General features: G+C 45.1%; 2 protein-coding genes across 5 annotated transcripts in view; both read left to right on the plus strand.

Annotated features, from left to right (window-relative positions):
- Positions 1-18,800, plus strand: part of LOC135897280 (dnaJ homolog subfamily C member 7-like) — a 116,466-nt gene that overhangs the window by 49,056 nt on the left and 48,610 nt on the right. The window lies entirely within an intron of this gene.
- LOC135897276 (uncharacterized) lies at positions 3,899-7,163 on the plus strand. Its single transcript, XM_065425873.2, has 2 exons — positions 3,899-4,816; positions 7,094-7,163. Exons 1-2 carry the CDS (start codon positions 3,906-3,908, stop codon positions 7,161-7,163), a joined length of 981 nt encoding a protein of 326 aa, XP_065281945.1. The 5' UTR covers positions 3,899-3,905.

Raw genomic sequence — 18,800 nt, forward strand, 5'->3', positions numbered from 1 at the left:
AGAAGCTTATTGTACTCTGCAGATTTCTCGATAACCTGATTAATGACATGGATGTGATCCATTGTAGAGTATCCCTTCCTGAAAACAGCCTGTTCCCTTGGTTGACAAAAGTGTAGTGTTGCCCTTATTCTATTGGGGATAATTTTGGTAAATATATTATAATACTGGGAGTACGCTAATCGGCCTATAATTTTTCAGTTCTTTAACGTCGCCCTTTTTGTGGACTAATATAATGTTTGCATTCTTCGTTTTCTGGGACCCTTGCAGTCGATAGACACATCGTATAGAGCCGCCAGTTTTCCAAGCATTATGTCTCCTCCATGATTGATTAAATCGATTGTTATTCCATTCTCTTCTGCCGCTTTTCCCTATTTCATGCCTTGCAAGGCCTTTCTGACCTCCTCTCTAGTTATAAGAGGAGTTTCTGTATGCTGTTCATTATTGTTTCGAATAGAGTACTCCCGAGTCTTCTGGGTACTGTACAGGTCAGTACAGAATTCTACCGCTGCTTTTATTATACCTTCGAGATTGCTGATGATATTACCCTGCTTATCTTTCAGTGCATACATCTTGGTTTGTCCTATGCCAAGTTTCTTTCTCACTGATTGCATGCTGCGTCCATTTTCTACTGCTTCCAGTCTTTCTCACGTTATAATTTCGAATATCCCTTATTTTCGCCTTGTTTATCAGTTTTGACAGTTCCACGAATTATATCATATCTCTTGAGTTGGACACTTTCATTCTTTGTCGTTTCCTTATTAGGTCGTTTGTTACTTGGGAGAGTTTGTCTACTGGTCGCTTTGGTACCTTGCCTCCCACTTCAATTGCTGCCTCTGAAGCCAGCCTAGTTACGGTTTCATTCATTACCTCTATGTCGTCTTCATCTCTCTGTTCTACGTCTGCGCATTTATTTGCAAGCACCAGCCTAAATTTGTCTGCTTTTACCCTTGCTGCCTCTAGGTTGACCTGTTTCTTCGTGACCAATTTTACTCTTTCTCTCTTCAAATTAAGGTGAATCTTAGCCCTCATTAATCTATGATCACTGCACTTTACCCTACCTATCACTTCTACATCCTGCACTCTGCTGGGAGCAGCAGAAAGTATGAAATCAATTTCATTTATTGTTTCACCGTTAGGGCTTTTCCAGGTCCACTTTCGTCTCGTTCGGAAAGACTTCTCCGATGCATGAGACAGGCAGCCCAGACCGTGTACTGTTTGGTGTACCTCCCTCCATACGCGACTAGTGAATTCGCGGTAAGCACTGAAAGTCTTTTTCTCTTTTTCTTTCTTTTCCACACTACTTTTAAGTGCGGTTCAATTTCGCCGAAAATATATCGTGTATCTAGCCGCGCTCATGGCCGCTTGCATACGGGAGACTCCGAAGTCACGATGTTAGAACCATTGAATAATACTATCCCCTGCCACCTGCCGCGGTCCGCGTATAATTCAAGCATGTTTTCAGGCATTTGAGATATACTAAATTGACTTAAACTGTCTATACCGACATGCCTTGCGGCGCTGACTTTCTAGGAAGAGCACCCCTCCCCCCCCCCCCCCGCCAAAAAAAAGAAAATGTGGTGCTAAAGGAAAAGAAAAAAGTGATGAGAAGGTTGTAGTATCATGCCAACAATAAGGAAAAATAACGTGACAACAGCTGCAGAGTTCAAGTATTGCTCTAACCAAGTGTAAAACATTTTAAACATTTACAAAAACAGAATGTTAACGATTACGCTCCTGCGAAATATTTACACCAGCAGCAAAGAATACACTTCGTTACTGCTACTGTGTTTAGTTGAGGTCTGTGCCACCAGGTGGCTGCACCGTGCACGTTTGCGCTTCTGCTCATCCCGTGAAACGGCACGGTCAAGCGGCCAGGCCCCGTCCCCTTGTGCTCCTGTTTACCCGAATACGGGACTCGCGAAACGGTATTGTGGTAGTAATCCTCCGGTGTACAGTGGCGGCCGCAAGCGCGCAAATCCTGGCGCCGACCGGATACCAATAGTCCGATGCGCTGCAGCCACTCCGCCCGTCGGCACGTTGCAGAGGGACACAGTGTCGCTGCTTGGCATATTGCCAATAGCTACTTTTTTTTTTATAGAAACAGAATAACGAACATTCCAACTGTTAAGAACATTTGTTCACCATAAAGTTGTAAAATTGATCGTTGACGCGCCCTGGGCAGCCAGTCGGATAGCTCGCCCTACAAGTGTCATTAGGGCAAATGACGTCAAATGATCAGGGCGCGGCTGAAAATTCAGCCGCCTGGTGTGCTGCGATCGGCAGCGATGTACATTTTTAAAACCTTATAAGTTGCATGCTTTACGCGTAGCAGTTGGATGCGTCAATTAATGATCAGAAGGACCTACTGTAACGACTCGGTTCATTTGTGCAAAATCGTCAAAATCGTTCCAGGTTCCCTTTCAGGCCTCTTCCGCTTTGGCACAAGTCGGTCATTGACTTGAGTACATTTTTGACGTATTTATCGCCAACTGTCCAACCAAGTGATGAAGTTGCGTTGGCTCTGTACATCTTGTAGAATTTCGTTTAAAAAAAAGGTCAAAATCGGCCCAGAATCGCCATAATGCTTTACCGCGAAGCACATCGTGAGATGAATTAGCGGCCGCCAATGGGCTTCAATAAGAAAGCGTCATTCCTCTTCTAGCGACTAGTTCAGTTTCGCTGATTTTACCAACAAGTTTTGATCGCCGCCAAAATATTCAAATCGCTGCACGAGCCAACACTTTTTTTTCTCCCAAAAGTAGTTTACGAGTACAAATACTGTAGGCGTCGTAATTGACCATGCTTTTTTTAGAAGCTAATCGTATGGGGTCGAGTGTTGTTTCTGGAGAAAAAGAGGACGTGTACATCATTTAATAGGATATACATCGTACCATTGGTTCAGCCTTACATGCTGTGCGAATCAATGGATCTTTGGGGGGCTTTGACCGCTTCCAAGCAGTGTACCGCCAGCCACAGTATTGATGCTCCGGCGGCAGCGCGAAATCTGATCGGTTTCCGGCGCCACCGCTGTGGTAGTCTCAAGTGGCCTCGGTGAAAGAGCGCTCGGATAAACCGAGCGCAAAAGTGCTGGCGCTGAACGTTACCTGCGTCATGCGTCATCTTCTACATTGACCGTCGCGTCAAGATGTGACGACGTGCTGTTGAGCTAGGTTTATTTATGGCCATGCAAAGCTCCAAGCGCGCCGTGGGCTCCTTTGACGAACGCGCGAGTAATCGGTACTCCCCTGGCGGCCTGTTTTCAGTGGAGTGCGCCCGATCTTTATGGAGGCGGCCGGATGCAAACGTTGCTTCATATTGGTTACATTTAATGTTCACAGCACTTTAGCCCCCAATTATCTGCAGCCGAGCAAGAGGTTACTCCACGCCTTGGCAGCTGTATTCCGATTGAGGCGCAATGCGAAAACGCTTGTGTACCGTACTCCGTGTCACGCTACCGAATGCTGCGTGGTCTAAATTAATCCGGAGCCCCCGCCACGCCGTCTGGTATGCCTCGTTATTTTTTTATGTATTTACTTTATCATTTATATTTACACATAGCGTAAATACCAACGAACGCGTAGCCTGTCATCAAACGTATAAGCTACTGCTGCCTTCTACATTTACTGAAGCGAAAAGCAGAAGTTTCAATTTGACAACTTTACGTCTGGGGCTGGTCTTGTGCACCGTCGCCAATGCGTGGGGGGCAAATTTACGGATGCCACTGGCACCTACAACTATTGCGATGATTCGCAAGGCGTAAAGCTTTAGCAAGGCGATGCCCGCCAGGCCCTCTCTCGCCGTGTCTGCGGTGGAGAGGGCGGTGTTGGGGTTGTTGGGGGGGTGGGGTCCTGTAACAACGATCACGTGACAGCGCTTCCGTGCGAAAACGAAACTTCGCAGTCGTCATGGCGTGGCTGGATTCTAGCTCTGCGTGGGATGAAGAAGCTGCGCACGACGGTCTGCAGTTTTATTTGCGAAAAGCCGAAGCGATGGATCGCCATCAAGTAATGCGCCTCCTTGTTGAAGACTGTGCGCGAGATCTAAGATTTTCAGCATCCTGGGAAGAAGCCCAACGACTGTGCAGCATCCATAATTACCAGTTCCCACGTGCGGAAGATGACGACGAGTGTGGCATCGCGAAAGCCCGTTGCATTGCAGTTGTGTGTTACACTCTCGAGCGGCCCAACATTTGCCGTAGGTTTAACGAAGCGTGCCGCTCTGCACGGGACACGGAGTCTAGCTGGCGCGAGTTTCAATTCAAGAGCCTCTGGTGCCTGCTTATCGATGCCTTTAAACTCCTACCTCGTTTTGACGCTGTTCCTGTAGCGTTGTATAGAGGAGTCAAAACAGCGAGGACCTACAGTGAACGTGAGTCCGCCAAGTTTCCTCATTTCGTGTCGGCCAGTAGGTCGATGTTCGTGGCGCAGAGATTTGGATGCGGAGGAAACGTCTTAGCGCTGGAATCAGTGCCACCGCAATTTGTGCGCGACATCAGTGAATATTCCGTGTATCCGCATCACCAAGAGGTGCTGGTATGGCCGCTGTGCACGTTCACCGCCGTAAGCACGCATGCAAGCGATACGAAATGCTTTACGTTCCTAGAGGCTGTGCCGCTGCGCGACCCCATACCACTGTCTCTTGTACCGCGAAAGACGGCTGACTATCTAGGCGAAGACGACTGTGACGCACATCTCAGTCTCCGGCTGGCGCAGTTGCACTTGCTTTGCGTCGCACTGACGCAACTGACAGCGGACGTTGGCAGCGTCGTACTGGATCGAGCAGATCTCAAACATCTCAAGCGACAGCGACGAGTTGGGTCGGTACTCTGGTCTTCCCTTGCTTCTAGCGTTTGCGTATTTCGTAATAACGTCGGAAAGTTCAATGTGCCAAAGAAAAAAATTTCTGACGCATTTTCGGCGTGGACGCACAACGAATCTCATTGGCATCTCTTAACCAGTGGTGCCACAAATACTGATATGTCACTAGACCTACTGATTTATTCAAATTATTTAGTATTCACTAATACTCCTAAATCCTCCTGTCTCAGAAGGTTAAGGTGAAAACTACTACTTATTGAATTTAAATGTTTGCACTTGGCTATACTTGGTCATGGCTGATCACTTCACTATAGTGTTTTTTTTTTCTTTTACCTACACCAGCTGCACGAGTGTAGCTAGTGTAAAAAGTCAATTTTTTTTTTTTTTTACTAGAAAAAGTGTAGCACCGCCAACCTACACGAAGCCATTTCTATAGCACAAGTGTACTGTGAAATATACACTTTTTGCAACGCAGTTTTGATGAGTGTGGGCAGCAGACGACAAACAGGCTGGCATTGTAAATGCATGGTGTCATTTTTTATATGACTGTTGGGGCTGTCTATATATGCAGTGACGAAAGTGAACGCTTGCTGCAGGGACGGCAGTGAAGTGCTGGACGACAGTGTTTTACAGAGGAAAGTGAGCTAAGCTTCTAAAAAGATAAAATTATCTTGCTGACGGATGACGACTGTTTCAGACTCCGCGCTGTATTATATGCTTAGAAAAGTTGTCTTCAGGAGCTGCGCATTTAGTAATGTATTTAGCTGTATTTTGTCTAGGTTTGTTGCTGAAAGGAAGCTAGTACATTGTCTTTTAGTGCTCAGGCAAGGGCATATACGCAGCCAGCGGGTGCGAAATCAGGCCCTTTTGGTCTGTTCATGCAGAAGACGATACATAGTCTGCTCTGAATGGCTACATTCTAGTCAGCCAAGTGCAGCACATAATGTTGGGCAGGCTGGTACATAGCTTTAATGAAAGATTTGTAGTGCAAAGTAAGCTACAGGAAACACAAGCGGGACAGGAAAGAATGGCAGTATCCTCTCCCTCTTGTGTTTCCTGTCACAAATGCAGCGCACAATGTCATAGCCTCTGCCTGAAACTGCTCATCTGCCCAAGCCTACATGAAGTCTAGGTTAAAAAAATAAGGAGGCCCTTGTATCACTGGGCAATGACATTTTAAATTTTGAAGCTTACAGTAGCAGACAGCGCACACCACTGCAGCAGTACTGGCAGCAGCGAAGTTTTGGCATTCATCAAAATCCATCCTTGCTCGTAAATGCCGGGGCTCTGAGACCTTCGCAATGTGATAAATGCTGCTTTGGCATTTGGGTTACAACTTCTTGTCAAGTTTAGGTTAGAATATCTCAGCAGGCCTTTTATTTCCATTAATAATAATGCTAATTGGATTAAATTTATACACAGTGTGGAGTTTATTCTATTTTGGAATGTGATTTTAGTTTCTGAATATCTTATGTGGCTATTTTTGTGCACCCCATCGAAGTGGGAAAAGTAGAGTCCCGTGTGTAAGGTTTGGGCATCATACCAGGCCTCAGAGAGTGTTATAAGATAACCTATACTGCTCGTTATAAACGAATAATTGCAAGGAAGCTCAAAAAGTTTCTATTAGCTTTATTAAAGGAAATATTTTTAATTTTGACTACAGTTAAAAGAACAGGCATGATTCGTTTCGGAAGATTAAAGTGAGCAAAATTGCTCCTAATTACAATAATACCTATGCACTTGCATGCAAAATTTGGCTGAGCTTGAGCCATATTATGTAACATAATTTTTGTGCTCAAGTATTAAAATAGCATGAGGAAAAAAAAATGTCGGAAACAAAGTTGAAAGTTTCCAAACTTGCCTAATACTATTGCAGATGATCGAGTTGCATGAAATTGTGCGAGAATGTGAACCAGTCTTTCCAGAAGTGTAGAACTACAAAATTCTGCCATGTAGGTGGTCTTCTCAGAACCCTTGCAAGCTTCCTCTTGTAGCCAGACTTTCCTTGCTACACTGCAATGATGAGACTTGTTTCGGCTGTCTGTGTTCCAGAGATTAGATTGTTTTGATTCTTCTCTGGTTGCCCATAGCGATCAGCTCCTTAGTTGGAAAGATGCCGAACTCCTCTAGAACCTCCTCAAAGCATTTGTGGCATGCAAATTTTGTATTGGCACACAGCAACCGAATGTTGCTGTTGATAGACCCAACCGCATTTTGGGGTTTGCCCTGGATACAGCAAGACGATAGCTTTTTGCTTGTCCACCTTTCATATGTAGGAAGCACAGTCAGCAGTTGAGCACTGGTGAAAAGCAGAGAATGAGCTGGTTCCAACCTGGCCAGGGCTAGTTGCTCGCTGGTTGTTACACCAGGAAAGCTTACCATCTGGCCAGGAGGGTTGCGAGCCTCATCAGTAGAGCATGAATGGCAAAAGGAAGCTTCGACAGCTACCGTGCCTCAGTTAGAATAATTTTTCGTGATCTTGTAAGAATTGCCTTGTTTTTTTTTGTTTTTTTTACACCTAATAATAGAATGTTAAAGCACAATTTTTAGGGGAAACCGAATTGAATACAAAGCGAATAGTGTAGGAAGCAAATTGAATTGAATAGTGAATATTTTTCTAATAGTTTTCGAATAATGAGCAGCTGTTCTCACAATTATAAAACAATGTTCACATCCCGGTATTTCTAAACTTAGCAAGTTGCTGTTACTACATAGTGTTATAAAGTGTTGTTTATGAAAAGCACAAATGAAGCATGAAAAGCAAACAAGTTGTTTCTTCGCATGCAGAAGGCTCTTCAGAGAGTGTGAATGATCGTTGCACAGCCTGTAAAGTATGGCTACAGGTTGAGCATTTTGATCTATCACTGAGGGCTATTGGCCGATTTGGAATAAAAATTAGGTTATGCCGGCCCTGCTCCACTTTGAAGTAAGCATGTTTTATTTCTGCGCTATGCCTGCGAGGGTGAAAGTTTATGGTTCTTTGGCTCCAATTTCATGTTTATTTGGGCGCACTTGACGTTTTTAAATAATCAAAAGGTATTCGCACTTACGAATAGTGACTACTCAATTTGAAGATAGAATCGTATAGGACACTATACAATTCTTCATTTGAAAGTTTTTAATATTCGCACACTCCTAGTAATTTGGCAATCAAAATCTAAAAAGAAAATATTTTTTAGGTAAATTTCATTTTTCGATTCGCATCTCCCTGGGAGTTTTTTTTTTTTTAATGAAGTTTATTCTCTTTCTCTCATTAAAATGTTTTGTAGTCCTTTACTAAGAACTAGTCTCTCTGGCTAGGGGTTCGAGCTGTTCATGCAGTTTTGTTTGTTGGAATAGGTGCGGAAAAAACGTGGTGCCACCGATTCCTCTGGCTCTCGCAGTATGACAAAAGCACAGCTTTTGATACTTTTGAAAACTTTGTCTCCTCCTCAGGAGCATGTATAATTAATAAGAAAGAGCCAACGTACTACAGTGTGGCACATAACACGTACTCATCCATAGACTTAAGTATACTATTGAGTACACTAATTCCGTATCTTGAGTGGACTGTTCTGAAGAACTCCTTTGGGAGCGATCACTTTCCAATTATTTTAAACCTAACGAAACAGGATGGATGTTTGCCATATTTTCCGCGATAGAACATGAACTCGGCCAACTGGGAACTGTTCCGAGAGCTGACGTATTTAGGCGGAGATAACATTGCTGGTTTTAATGTAGACGACGCTGCTGCATATCTAACAGGTTTTGTTATTGACACTGCAACTAAATGTATCGAGCAAACTAACGGACTGGCAAGTAAACATTGCATCCCTTGGTGGAATGACGAATGTCCGAAAGCATGACAAAGTCAAAATAAAGCCTGGAGATTGCTTCGGAATTGTCCAACCGCCGAAAATCTTATTAATTTTAAACAAGTCAAGTCACAAGGCCGGAGAGCACGTCGACGTACAAAGAGAGAAAGTTGGGATAGGTACATCTCTAGTATAAATTTGTACACTGATGAAACAAGAGTATGGAATAGGGTAAATAAGTTAATAGGTTGGGAGTCACATGCCCTACCGTTAGTAAGTAGCCAAGGTGATAGCCTGGAAAATCAGGCGGATTCTCTAGACGAAAATTTTCAATATATCTCGAGTACATCGCACTATACAGAAACATTTCTAAGACTCAAAGAATGCAAGGAGCAGCATCCCCTAAACTGCAAAGGGCCATCAAGTGATGCTTACAATTGCCCGTTTACTTTGGTGGAACATAAGGCGTCTCTTGTTTCTTGCAACAACTCGGCGCCAGGTGGCAATCTTATCATATACGAAATGATTAGGCACCTACACCCTGAAGCACTTGAAACACTCCTATTTCTTTTCAATACCATGCGGGCGGTGGGGTATATTCCATCGTCCTGGAAAGAAGCTATAGTCATCCTTGTACTTAAACAAGGGAAAGACCCGGCTTTAGCCAGCAGCTACAGGCCAATAGCGCTAACAACCTGTCTGTGCAAAGTTTTTGAAAAAATGGTAAACCGGCGCTTGATCAGCTTCCTAGAAAGTTACAGCAAACTAGACCCCCTTCAATGCGGTTTCGGAGAGGGAAGGTCGACAATAGACCACCTTGTCCGCATTGAGGCAAACATTAGAGATGCGTTCGTTCATAAGCAGTTTTTACTGTCAGTATTTCTAGACCTAGAGAAAGCGTACAACATGACATGACGATTCAGGATCCTCCGCGATCTTTCTGCGATGGGCATCCATGGGAACATGTTAAACACAATTGAAACCTATCTAACCGCACTTTTTGCTTAAAAGTTGGTATTGTTTTATCTAAATCATTCTCCCAAGAAACTGGTGTTCCGCAAGGGGGCGTACTTAGTTGCACACTGTTTATTGTAAAAATGAACAGCCTGCATACAGTCATTCCACGCACAATGTTTTATTCCGTTTATGTTGGTGATGTACAAGTAAGTGTCAAATCATGCAATATTGCTATCTGTGAGCGACAAGTGCAGCTTGGGATAAACAAATGTCTGAATGCGCGGATGAGGACGGCTTCACAATAAACACCCAAAAAAGTACCTGCATACTCTTCTCAAACAAGAGAGGGGTAGCACCACTGCCTAGTATTATGATCAAGGGAGACCAACTCATGGTGAGCAGCCAACATAAATTCCTGGGAATCACATTAGGCTCAAAGCTCACGTTTATTCCCCATATTCAAAATCTGAAAATAAAATGTCTGAAAACAATGAACCTTCTCAAGATTCTGTCGCACACTACATGGGGTAGTAATCGAAATTGCCTTCTGAACTTATATAACAGTCTTATCTGCTCCTGCCTTGATTACGGAGCAATAATTTATAATTCCGCAACACCAAGTGCATTAAAAATACTAGACCCCGTCCACCATCTGGGTATCTGTCTCGCAACCGGTGCTTTCAGGACAAGTCCAATCCAGAGCCTCTACATAGTCAAATCAGTGGTCACTTCATCTGCAGCGGTCCTATAGCAGTTTTACACATTTTCTGAGAGTACAAGCGAACATTGAACATCCCTGTTATTCAACCGTAAATGATATTGCCACTGCTACGCTCTTCCATAACCGACCTGCAGTGAAGAAGCCGTTTGCTTTGCGTGTGAGGAACCTCATTAAAGGAAATGGGTGCTCCACTTCTTGAACATTGTCCTATGGCTCAAGCGAAACTGTTACCGCCATGGCAGTGGCAGCTCATACTGTGATATGTCGTTTGTAGATGTCACAAAGCATGCACCAGAAGCACATGTTAAAATGCATTTTTTAGAACTCCAGTATAAGTACTCTTGCACTGAGTTTTACACGGATGCTTCCAAGTCAGATGCAGGGGTTTCTTACGCAGCCATCGGCCCATCTTTTTCAGAATCTGGCGCACTGCACCCGGAAACTAGTATATCTACGGCAGAAGCCCATGCACTATTGTCGACAGTGAAGGATATAACAAAATCAAAACTTCGAAAAACAGTCATATTTACAGGCTCTAAGCATCGTAAAAGCCCCGAGGTCACTCTGTAAACACAAAACCCTTTATTTATGAAGCTCTACTCCATTCTGTGTAGAGCATACATATGTAACCAGCATATCATTATATGGTGGGTACCTGGCCATAAAGGCATTGAGGGAAATGTTCTAGCAGACCAAATGGCCAGATCAACTACATCACAAGCTACTCTTACCGCTGCAGTCCCTGCTACTGGTCTGAAGCCTCTCTTACGAAGGAAACTGTGGAACCACTGGCAACGCTTGTGGGAAGCAGAAACAAATAATAAGCTGACGTGATAAAGTGACAGTTAGGTTTTTGGCCCTCTATAACAAAATCACGGCGAACAGATGTCCTATTCTGTCGACTCAGAATAGGACACACTTTTGGGACCCATAATTTTCTACTTTCTGGAAATGAACCTTCAACATGTGGTAAATGCGGGGAGAGGCTGACCGTGCTCCACGTCCTACTGGAGTTTCGGGAAGCCGAAGCTGAGAGAAAGAAACATTTTCCTCTTGCATACTGTTATTAAATCCCTCTTCACCCAGCTATGTTTCTTGGTAAGGAACCGCTTTTTAACACCAAGGCAGTCCTCGATTTCTTAAATGATGTTATCTTACATGTTATAGGTCCATTAAATTCGTAGAGCATCCTCATTCCAGAGGATGCCGCTACGATAATTGTTTTGCATAGCACATGCCTCCAGGCCCTTGTGTTTCGAGGGCTCAAGGAGGCAGTAGTGCTCTAGCCAATCTTAGAATCTGATATATTTTATACATCGTATCATTCTTTAAAATGTATCTTAATGTTCATAGTACACGTCATATGTCATCGCCACAATCTTACTATACAGATTTTACTCACTTCAAAGCGACTTTTTTCGAGGCCTCTTTACAGCTACATCACTTCAACTTCATAGAATCGATCACTACACTGCGAAGCCACTAAAACTGGCTTGGCGCTCTTCAGCCATACCTGGCCCTTGCGCCAATAAAGACCACACATTCATTCATTCATATCAATTTCCATTGCTCGTTGTGAGGGAACCTGATGCAACAGCATGCTTGCAAATCATATTGCCATCCGTACTTATTTACTTATCTTTCTTGATGACTGTCTTTCACCAGCTAACAAATGTTCAAAGCTATCACCCAGTGCAAGTCGTGCCTTTCTGTATCTGAAGTTTTTCTAATGTTATTGCTGGTTCTCTCCATTGTCTGTTATCACTGAACCTTGTGTAATCAGATTGCATGGGCAACATGAAATGTGTGGTAGTCAAGGGTAAGACGGATGCCGACCAAAAACATTAAAAGAAAAGAATCCAAGACATTTTGGCTCTTATACGGGGGCCTTGTTCACAGCGAAAGTAAACAAAAGGGGGAAATGGTTATGCACGTGTGAATCTACATAATCCACACAGTACCATCTGGAAGGCACGCGAGCATCCCTTGATGCTGCATAACCAGAGTGCTGGCACTGCAGGGGCTGCTGTAAAGCTTTGGGATCATAGTGATGCAGCCATGTTCTCTCGCAGTGGCCGTACAGTCAAGGAAGTTTATTTTATTACTTATTTGCGATACTGCCAGTCTCAGTGAGACCAAAGCAGGGGGGCACAGTTTTACAAAAAGAAACAAACACGTCATGCTACATGGTACAGTAAAAGAAAGAAAGAGAAAAAGCTTTAACTACTGCAGAAATCACCAATGACGATGTGAAATACAATACTTTTGGTTGGTATAACAGTATCGCTCAGTAACAAATATAGTATTGCTAGAATTCATATAAAGATAGCGAATAAATGACCCATGTAAGGTTAGAGAAGTTATACAGCTAACAGATAACCACGCAGAAGCGGCCAGTTTGGGGCTTGAAATGCAGAAATTCCACACACAGAATTAAGTATTACAATTAAAATATGTGGGTGTGTTAAGTGGTGTCTTCTGTGTTTGATGTTTCTAGTAGGTTGATGAAATATGAAAGTGACGGAGAGGAAACTATGTCTGAGTGGAAGAGATTCCATTCTTTGATTGCATGTGGGAAAAGTGAAAACTTCAACGTGTCATTTCGAACACTCTACTGGTGTAGTGTAAATGGGCGCTTTTTTCATGACAGACATGATGTAGACAAAATAACATACTTAGCTCGGTCTATCTTGTAACGGCTGTGCATTAGTTGGTAAATGAATTTTAAGCTGGCTTGTCTGGCCCTAACAGATAGTGTTTTAAGACCTGCATCTGCTAAGAGGTTTGTAGAAAAGTCATAGGGCCTGTATTTGTTAAAAATGAGCCTCACAGCTTTTCTTTGCACCTTTTCTAGTTTTGATACGTTAGCTGTGTGTGGAAACCAGATAATGTTAGTGTATTCTAAGACTGGGCGAACAAAAGTTGTGTAGGCTAGTAGTCTAGTGTGCTTCGGTGCAAGGTGTAAACATTGTGTAAAAAAAAAGTTTGTGTAATGCGACTGAGGTAATATTAATATGGAAGCTCCATGAAAGGTCAGAAATTGTCGCCAGATTGCTCGACATGCTCCAAGATGAGCTTCGATGCTCCCACCTGATGGCACATTTCATCGGCGTTTAAACATTCGGGCAGCCATTTCTCTGACAGCTTCTGCATTGCGAATTGCTCATGATTTAAGAATTCAACTTGTTCCCTTGATATGTGTAGTGTCTAAGCAATACATTTAGCGAAGATTCACTGGTTGCCAAGTATCAGTAGTGGACACGATAAACGATTTCAGGAGCTGAAATGGTCGAATGCTTCCCAGGCCTTGCTACATTTTTGGTTCAAAATACATCCTGTTAACATTGTGAACACCACTTCTTAATGGTGAATAGGACGGGCACTTGTCGCCCAGTGTTTTGCTTATATTCCCATAAATCTCCTTTGGAGTTTTTTTCTGGAAGAACAGAAGCTTCACAACAGCCTGTGGTTCGAAAATTCTCTTGCTTGACATGGCTGGAACAACTGCTTGAAAAGTGAAAATCTGCACACCATCATGTGGAAGGGTGTTCTTTTTAATGAAATAAATAAAATGTACACATTATACTATTTATGAATAGGCTGGGCCAAGAACTTCTGAGCACCCCTGTGCACTCTTTAGTCAATGATAGGTTAAGAATTTCGTTATTATCTTATGTAACCTTTCTAAGCACCCTTGGAACATGCCATAAGCAAAACTACATGGCGACACCTTAGTTCACCTCAACTAATGCATATAAGTACTCATCTTTCTGCACGTGATGGTCAAAATTAATCCGGAATGCCCCACTGCACCATGTCTCATAATCATACTGTGATTATGGCACGTTAATTTCCAAAAGTATTTTTTTTAACTGAATATGTGCCACTGGTTGTGTGCCCATCCTTTGCCAATACTCTAAAATTGGCAAGTGACACTGCTACACAAGGGGTACAGTATCCTAAGATGTATTCACGTATGTGTCGTACTCTGTGCGTACACTTCTCGTCACCATTCTTCCCTTGACAAACATCATTCATGGCCATCGTCCTCATGTCATTTCTGTGTCGACGTCTCATTGTGTGCATCCACTTGGTTTGTTTGTCTTTTTTTTTTGCATTTCGGCATATCTTATGAACAACACTGTAATGAATTTCTACAAAATTTGGAGACGAGTTCCTTGAAGCTAGTGTTAATCTCAGGATTTCGTCCTGCAGTGGACATAAATAGGCAGACGATGATGATATTAGGCCTCATATTAGGTCGTGGGTTTGGCACGAGAAACTCTAGATTTTCCTTTTTCTTTCTTTAAGATAGTTGACTTAATAAATTCCGCCTATCTTCAGCAGCAGCTGAAAGGGCTCGTCAGCTGCCGTACCTACGAAATAGCAAGTAAAGGCTCACCGCGTGAAACAGGGCGCAGAGCTGCGGACAGCACGCATTAAGCGCAGAGAAATGCCACCGAGTAAACAAGGGGCATGAGCGACTAAAGGCACTTCGTTTTGTGTTTTGTACCCCCCACCCCCACCCCCTTTCGTCTTATTTACAAGTAATTTGTGTAGCGCTACTTACTCGTACATATACGACAAACTTGCCCTTTTACAAGTTTTATTAGGCACAAAGGTCAACAATAGTCGATGGCGACGGCAACCTCCGACCTCGGACGCTCGCGGGATGGAAGGAAAAAAAAAAACATTCAGTTGCCTTACCACTCTGTAAGAAGGGTAACCAGCGAAGCTGAGTTAATGGCGAACTGCACCTCCGTCGCGAGTCGGCCCGGCAGTGCACTGTCTTTGGGATCGGCCGCTGTCAACTTGTCAACCCCGGAATACAAAGGGCACGCACTGTCACCTGCCCTTCTGGTATGGCCCTCGGAATGCACTGCCTGGTATGACCACGTCGCGTCCTCTGACCACCGCGGTCTCCCCTGTCAGAAAGGCTACACCTCGAAAAGAACTAAATGAGGCGGAACGTAATTGCCCCTGACTTTTCTCCTCCTCCGCGCAGTACGCCGCTTTCTTTTCAACCTCGTCTGATGACTCGATCGGATACGCTCCGACTCGAAACATTCCAACCGGCAAACGCACCTTTCTCTACGCTCCCTACATGCTACGGGGTTGAGGGGCTTTCGATTTACTCGACCACGTTGTCTTCTCTGCCGCAATTCCGAATTCGCGGCGCTTCTTAGCACTGCTTCTGGTGCTCAGTTCCGTGTGCCCTTCTTTTAAAACGAAGCTTGCTTGGCCTTTTCCTTCGACTTTCCTTCAGCTGCTGCTTCTGCGTCGGGGGGTTGTTCAGAGAGTGGAGGAGAAGAAGAGACACGAGGAACTCGTTTGGACCCCACCGCGTCGAATGTGGACGATGTCCTCTGGAGCTACGGTGTCGTCGCCACATTAGCCTCTTGACAGCTGTAATTATCCGTGACCCCCCGCAAGCACCCACCGCAAGAGGAGGAGGAAGATGCCTGGGCCAGGGAAAGGGTAGCATTGCCATTCGTCCCTCGTAGTTCCCATACAAATGCAAGGGGGGGGATAGGGAAAAGGCGACACGAGAAGGCAAGGAAACACTAGATAAACTTAAGTTCAAGGTACGGTATGGTGCGTTTCTGCAATTTATAAAAAATAAAACCATGCAAATATGTCTAGCGTGGCGTGCAAATGCAGAGCCGCATGAATTAAAGGGCACCGCAGGGTCTAGGCGATACAAGGGAAGCGGTCGCACGTCGAATCAACACTTTTGTGCCCGCCGCGATAGCTTTAAGGCTATGGCATTGCTCAAGGTCGCGGATTTGACCGAGACAGCCGCATTTCGACGGGGGCGAAATAAAAAACGCTCATTCACTTCGATTTAGGTACACGCTAAAGAACACCGCGGTGCTAAAATTAATCCGGAGTGTGCCACTACAGCCTGCCTCATACGATTGCGGTTTTAGCACGTATAGCCCCACAGTCCAATTCAAGTTTAATGCTTCTGCCACGATGCGATGTGCCATGGCAATGACAATGCTCAAGCCTCTCAGAGATTATGAAATATGGCGCACAACAACGCCTCAAGCAAACACCTCTCCCTTTGTTTGTTGTTTGTCTGTTTGTTGGCTTCTTGTGCTATGATTAGTAAATATCGGGCCCCTCGGTTAACCCCTTTACCTCTCCCCTTGTGTTTTGTGTACTACGCAGACAAACAGCAGTGGTGCTCGCAAGGTAGCGTTTAACATCAACTAGCCAGTCTTGTGTTGGACAAAACGTTTAAGAAATTAAATATTCGCCGTCAACATCACCGCTAATCAGCGTCAATCAAAGCACACGGCACAGGAAGCTTCGCTTACATGGATTCCCACTGTGCGTGGGATCTGCATAATTTTTCCGTTGGCGACACCTCGGCCTGACCAACTTGAATTTCTGTCGGGGAAATCAGAAAGATTTCCTCCTCCGGCTTAACTATGCCTCCAGAGCTAGCTGTTCATCCTCTTTATTTGCACTGTGTTCCGCGTCGCAACACAGCGCCTACTTCTCTTTCTGAATTTCTGTCGAGGAAATGGGAAAGATTTCCTCCTCCGGCTTAACCACGCCTCCCGAGCTAGCTACTTAATCCTTTTTCTTTGCACTGTGTTCTGCGTCGTAACACAGCTCCAGACCTTCTTCCTCAATTTCGGTCGAGGAAATCGTTTCCTCCCGAAATTCCTCTGCGGAGAGCATGCATTTAGCGAGCAAACCTGCCTTCACTAAATTGTACCTGCCTGCCTCGGCTGCGCTCAGTCGGACTAGGACCTGCGCGACTTCTCCTGGCATCAACTCAAACAACCGCTCCGGCCATATGTGTCCTGGCGAAATGATCGCTTCTTATAAACCCATTCAAAATTAATCAGGTGGAGACCGATGTCATCGCCTGTTTCGTACGGCTGAAGCAAACTCGTCATTTCCACGCTTTGCATTTGTGGAGGCGCCGCATCCCCCTTGCGCTTTAATCTCGCTATCTCGTATTTTCGCGAGCTCAATTTAATGCTGCCTCTTCTCGCGCTCAGTTTCTGTCTGCCTTTTTTCGCGCTCAATTTCCGCTTGCCCTTTATTATTTTTTATGCGAAGCATATTACGAGAGCTCAACCCAGCTCCTCAGGCGCGGCGGTGTCGCCTTGAAACCACGTGACACTGTGACGTCACGACAGAAAAGAAACGGGGCTCCAATTAGCGCCGTCGCTCGCGCCGTCGCCCCCCGCATCGGACGCGGTGAGCGTCGAGCAACGCAGCGTTCGGCGCGACAACGAAATGTGCGCCTGAGCAAGCGCCGCACGCCTGAGCCGACGCCGACAACACCGGCGTTTCTGCGACACGAGCTCCTTAACGCTGTCGCGTTAAAATAAAGGCTAGTATGCTTCGCATCCTGGGCTTAACCTTAGCTAAGCCACAGCCATTTTTTTTTTTGCGCGCTCAATTTCTACCTGATCTTTTTAAAAAATTTTTCTTGCCACTCCTGCTCTTTCTTATCGCGTTACTTCCTCCCTTTCTTTCCTCTCGCTCTCTTATCTTCTCGCGCTTCTTCTCTTCCTTTTTGCGAGATATCTTTTCACAGGCATCTGTGAGCACGCGTCCTTATCGAAACCCACTCCGCCAATCGCAGTACGAATTTCGGGCTTCCTCAACTTATGGCTAATATCCATACCGAGCTCTGCTGCCAAGAGCAACAGCTCCGCTTTCTTTACCGCTGTAATATCCATGCTTTTCGAGGGCTGACCACAACTTCCCTTGTATTGCCCTCACACCCGGTGGCGATCAACTGGAGCCAATTGCCCTGTCCTTGTCGTCCGGCAAAACGTAGTCGCTCAAGCACTCACCCAACGGGTAGCTTGCGGAGGTCGTGTATCCCGGAGCCACGCACCCAGGTCCGCCGATCCTAGATCGTGGAACTGCCTTCTGCTGCTCTTCCTTCCAGATTCCTCGAGTCGTCCAAGACTCCCCGCCGTTACTGCCATGGTTGTGCCTCCTTGAGTCACGAAGAGGTCTGCTGGACCTGTATCTGCAGAAGTCGCTCTTCCGTCCGTAGTTTCCCTCGATCTTGCGAAGTTCGTGTCTGCCGGTCCCACGTACACAGGTCCGCCGATCCCAGATCGTGAGGACTGCCTTCTTGATCTCTTCCTTCCAGATTCCTCGAGTCGTAGTTGGTAGTGACCTTTTGTTGACCCGTCTAGAGTCGGTGTCCACGCCGCTGCCTTGACGTCTGGATAGGCTCTGATGGATGGGTGGGTGTTTGCCTCGTGGCAAACGTCTAATTAATTGCGAAACCAAGGTCCCCGTCGTTGTGCGGTAGCATTTGGTGGTGGCCCCCCTCGTTATTAGTTCAGGCTGTCAGGTAGTGATGGGGGTTGTGGCCTCTTGTGGACCCGTCAACAGTCGGAGTCCACGCTGTGTTAACGTCTGGATAGGCGCTGATGGATGGGTGGGAGTTTGCCTCGTGGTAAACGTCTAATTAACGCCTTTGTGGTGTTGAGACGTAACACTTCCCACCAGGAAAGAAATGCG

The sequence above is a fragment of the Dermacentor albipictus genome, chromosome 1 (genome assembly GCF_038994185.2).
Source record: "Dermacentor albipictus isolate Rhodes 1998 colony chromosome 1, USDA_Dalb.pri_finalv2, whole genome shotgun sequence".
Classification (NCBI taxonomy): Eukaryota; Metazoa; Arthropoda; class Arachnida; order Ixodida; family Ixodidae; genus Dermacentor; species Dermacentor albipictus.

Coding starts and splice junctions, on each gene's coding strand:
- LOC135897276 (XM_065425873.2), top strand. CDS start 3,906: ATGGCGTGGCTGGATTCTAGCTCTGCGTGGGATGAAGAAGCTGCGCAC. Junction 4,817..7,093: donor AAGCGACAGCGACGAGTTGG/GTCGGTACTCTG, acceptor TTTCATATGTAG/GAAGCACAGTCAGCAGTTGA.